This window comes from Sinocyclocheilus rhinocerous, unplaced genomic scaffold, assembly GCF_001515625.1.
Source record: "Sinocyclocheilus rhinocerous isolate Xijiao unplaced genomic scaffold, SAMN03320098_v1.1 scaffold167, whole genome shotgun sequence".
Taxonomy (NCBI): domain Eukaryota; kingdom Metazoa; phylum Chordata; class Actinopteri; order Cypriniformes; family Cyprinidae; genus Sinocyclocheilus; species Sinocyclocheilus rhinocerous.
Window position 1 is genome coordinate 126,621 of NW_015634008.1, and position 5,000 is coordinate 131,620.

A 5,000-nucleotide genomic window follows, 5' to 3' on the forward strand; every position below is an offset into this window, starting at 1 on the left:
ACATACACATACATTGAGTCAACGTTACATAAGTTCACATTCATCTGGGGAAATATACAGTAGGTACGGAAAGTATTCAGACCCCCTTAAATTTTTCACTCTTTGTTATATTGCAGCCCTGCAATATAACAAAGAGTGAAAAATTTAAGGGGGTCTGAATACTTTCCGTACCCACTGTATATATATTTTTTTTATACGCTTTTTTTTTTTTTCCCCCACTGTAGGGCCATCTCAGAACCGGATGTGTAGCTGCCGTTTAGCCAAGTTAACATTTAGCTTTGATTTAAGTTGTGATGGATATTTCCTTTGATGTGGTAGATTGGGAGGTACATTCAGAATTTGTACAAGTGACTTGTCTGGTAGCATTAACCTAGAATATTTACCTCACAAATCTCTCTGTTAGATTTTTGACAAAGTCATAGATCTGATCCCAGTCGGTCGAAACACTCCCAGATCTGGAAGGAAGCACATGAAAAACAAAGTCAGCACTAAAGAAAAAACAGCTTGAGGCAATTATATTTAAACCCGTAAGTCACATGTGCCCATCTGGTTATTGTAAGTGTTGTGCTGTTGATTACATTGTGGCAAAGAAGCTGCTGAGTCAGTTACACTTCATTGTTAACACGGTCTCAGAGAAATGATTTCTGTCTTTAAAAGGCTCAGCACAGACCTTGTGCTATGATAACAACATATCAGTCAAGACACTTCATTATAGCTGCTGACCACTTCAGTTCCCACTCAATCCTGAAACCATTGCATCACTCCAACACCGAAACATCAAACTACCGGGTCAGTGGTGGATGTCCGGCGTATACGTAATAGCAAATGAGACAAAGACAAACTAACTGTGTTTCTTATGCTCACCTAGGCTACATTTATTTGATTAAGAAGTAAAAATTTACAATAAAAGTGAAAAATATTGTGAAATATTTTAATTTTAAAAAACTGTTTTGATTTTACTATATTATAAATTGCAATAAATTCCTGTGATGGAAAAGCTGAATTTTCAGCAGCCATTACTGCAGTCTTCAGTCTCACAGAAATCCTTCAGAAATCTTTGTGTAGTAGCTACAAGATAATTGAACTAATAATTATAGTCCACTGCATGTGCTGAGAACATTAAACACAAGCGATTAGAAAATCATTTTTTATGCATTGTCTTCTTCCTTGTCTCAAGCCAAGGTCAGAGGATCTAGATAAGCATTAGTGGGAGCATCAGAGAACATCAAACCACATCAAATGAGAGAAATGGTCTGGACCTGTGAAGGGAAGTTTGATTTGAAGCTGGTCTTGACCAGTCATGATGCCTGGCTGGTTCTGTGCTGCTCTAAGTTCTTCAAAAAGTGGAAAGAGCATATCTGTGCCATCATCCTGTAATATTTCCAGACAGGATGGAGGACTGAACTGAGGCCAACAACGATTCTCAAAGGAATCTAAGTTAATATGAAACATTGCACATGCATATGAAAGTTAGACAGACAGACAGACAGACAGACAGATAGATAGATAGATAGATAGAGACACAGACAGATAGACAGACAGACAATGGTCAAGACTTCAGAAACAGAAGATGTTTCTCCCCTGCTTTTACGATAACCAATCTCCCTGCACCAAACGAAACTGCTTTGTGTCTCAAGTCTCAAAAATACTTTATTTCAGCTAAGTGTCTTTCTGTGTGGCCCTGGTCGCCAGGAGTGTCTGGCACACACGTAAAATCCGGAATAGCTGGCACGGACATGTACTGACTCTATTCACACCTTAACCTACAAACACAAGCTTGGTGTGATGTAAACATTATTCAACATTATAAACAGTAACTCTGTGCGATATACAGATTTATTTTTTTGTCTTGAGAAGTTTGAATTCAGAACAGCATCAAAGTTTGCGAGTAGCCTACTTACCGGTCCAAAACAAAGTAAAGGTCATAGGCTCCGTGACAAGAAGGGGTTTCTGCTTTAAGGGTTGAAAAACATAAACAGAAGAAAAACGTTGCCGTGATTGCCACGGTCCAGAGAGTTTCCTTTGTCATGACGACGTGTTTTGCATCCGCGGTATAAAATCATAAAAGGGGGCCTAAAACTGACTTGAATGACGTTTTCTTATATGAAGTGTCATTAAAGCAATGTCAAGTTCAAAACAACGGCGCTGTGTCCCCCGGTCTGGCGCAACATTGTCCAATTTATAGCGTTGCAGAAAAGTTCATCTTCCTGTGAAACATAGGATATGCAACGTTATACATCTGGTTCTTCAATTATCCGTTTTACGCCACCCCTAAAACAAACCGCTCGGTGTCAGTTTTTGCGAGTGATGACTTGGAAAGCGCAGCTAAATTGTTTGAAAAGTTATTTGCAAGTTCGGGTAGTTCACCTAGTTTTGATGCGCATGCGCGTCCGCCCAGATGTGCAACAGGGGTTTGAGGTCAAAATGAAAATGCCGTTTGGCTCGCGCACACACTTCTTCTTCTTTTTCTTTGGAATTTTTTGGCGTATTCCGCACCATAGCCACATACCGCCACCAACTGTTTCTATTCATACATGGATGATATTCCCGCCTCTATTCATATTTTATTTTATTTAAAAAAAAATATATTTTATTGTTAATTTTATTTCGGGTTCACCCAAGCTGTATTTCTGGCTGCTGCGTGTTCAGCTCCCATGCCAAAAAACCCAGCTTGTGTGTTCCCCTATTCCTTTGCTTTATTTATTTATTTATTTAACTATCAAATTCGTTTATTTAATCCTCTTTCTACTATATATTCCATTACTATTCTTTGATTAATACCTTTTTTAATCATTTTCCTAATATCCAATTTATCTTCTTTTTTTCTTTATTATTACCTTTTAAGTTCTTTATCATTTTAATTCTCTCTATATTATATTTCCGACATTTTAATTTTACATGTTCAACGGTTTCTATTACCCCACAAAAAGCACATTTACCTGTAATATGTTTACCTATTTTGTATAGTGATGCATTTAGTCCTGTGTGCCCAAATTGTAATCTATTTAAAATCACCTCATCTGTCCTACATCTTCCAAAATTGTATAGCCTACTTCTTTCTCGCGCACACACACCCAGCAGCTGTGATCTTAAACAGGATGTGGGTTTGAATGGGACTATAAAATAAGCACTTCATATTTTTCCGTGGGATACTGATTGTATTTAGTAGAGATACTCTATTTAACAGTGAATGCATTTTGATCGCAGACTGTAGACAGACAAGCCCTGTGTCTTGTATGTGGCAAGATATGGCCTTGAGTCATGTTTTGTGTGATCTGCGTGGGGAATTTCTTATGTGCGTTAAATAAACCCTGAAGGTAATATATTAACACCAACCCTTATTGGGCAATACCAGAAAATACGTGATTATTTATCCACAGAGAATTCAGTATTTAGTAATTATCAAGATATATCAAGAGATAATTATATCATTCAGTAATTATCAAGAGATATTGTGGAAAAAACAAGCAGAGATAAGCTGGTTAAATTTAGTTTCTACTGAAACAGAAACGCTGGGCTAAAATCACTTCTTGTTTTGTCATATTTTAAAACTTGAAAGTTATTTTCTTCACAACGTGATATGTACCTTTGCTTTACATACAGAGGGAGCATTGTGTAAAACAACATTAATTTATTCATCAAGTTTCTCTAAGTGTAATTTTATTATTAAAACAGAGATTTACTAATTCAGAAGATCCAAAGAAAAGTCTCTATAGGTCAGAAAAGTGTAAATGTAAATGTAATAAAAATAATAAGTTCCTGAGAACTTTTATTTGGGGGTTGTTAGCGGGATAGAGCATTGCTTCATTAGTCTGCTTTTCCACCATGACAGGACACATTTAATTAAAGGGGTCATATGATGCGATTTCAATTTTTCCTTTCTCATTGAAGTGTTACAAGCTCTTGGTGCATAAAGAAGATCTGTAAAGTTGCAAAGACTCAAAAAGGACAGAGATTTTAATTTATCTATTGGGCATTCTTTGGAATTATTGCACTCATATCAACAAGTTATCACCCCTTAGTTATTCTAACTCTAAATTAACGCACTGTGCCCCACCTGAGCGGCGTCAATATCACATGCAAACCACCCTCATGTACTTCCATAAATGTCATCAAAATAAATAAACCTATCCGGACATGAATGACTTTTGCTACTGGTGATGTCTGATGAGTTTTAAAGCCCGACACGCGCCTCTGAAAGGTAAGATTATAACCTACTGTGAGAGAAAACGTCGGGGAGACACAGGTGAATACATCCACGTACAACCAACAAAAAAAAAAGCACGGTTTTGGACCAAAACCGTATTTTGTCTTTTTAGCCAGTTAGCCTAGATATTTAGCCTTTATCATTTATAAAGCTACGAACAGTGTTTAATTTGTAAATTGCGAGGTCCCGGAATAAAGCGAGTTGACGGATCCGGCAAGTGATCAGAGGATGGAGAGGTAATGGAGCATTCGTGCAATCATTTAGTGGACCCACTTAAGTGATTACCAGCTTGCATCAGTTGCTTTTATAGTATGCACATATACTCTAAAAATCATGGTTATTTTCTAAAATTAACAAAATTATTAATGAAACCAATAAAAGAAAATTGAAAGCGATATTAAAATAAAAACAAATTTAAAAATGCAAAACTATAATAACCCTGACTCGAACATCTTTCAATGGTGTGTGAGGAGGGGGATCCGCCAAATGAGGTTATCGGAATTCAGAGGTGCTGGACCCTGACCCATCCATCCATCCATCCATCCATCCATCATTCCATGGGCTCACGCCCGTTGGTGTCCAATGCCCGTCTGACGCTCCATTTCCACTGTGCACGGTCCTGTGCCATCCTGCTAAGAGAGTGGATGTCCCTCTGACACCATTCTTTGATGTCATCCAACCACTCCCTACTCGGTCTTCCTCTCCGTGTCCGTCCATCCATGATCCCAAACACCACACACTTCACCAGTCGCTTGTCCTCCATCCTGCAGATATGTCCAAACAGGCTGAGCTT

The 5,000-nt window shown here is 37.9% G+C and overlaps 1 protein-coding gene across 1 annotated transcript in view; it reads right to left on the minus strand.

Annotated features, from left to right (window-relative positions):
* Window positions 1–2,363, minus strand: part of LOC107744869 (anthrax toxin receptor 2-like) — a 21,221-nt gene extending 18,858 nt beyond the window's left edge. Inside the window, exons 1-2 of the mRNA XM_016558686.1 lie at window positions 1,902–2,363; window positions 384–455 (exon numbers count right to left, since the gene is read on the minus strand). Of these exons, the coding sequence (XP_016414172.1) occupies window positions 384–455; window positions 1,902–2,029 (200 nt within the window). The 5' untranslated portion in view covers window positions 2,030–2,363. The remainder of the gene's footprint in view (window positions 1–383; window positions 456–1,901) is intronic.
* Window positions 2,364–5,000: the final 2,637 nt, after the last annotated feature.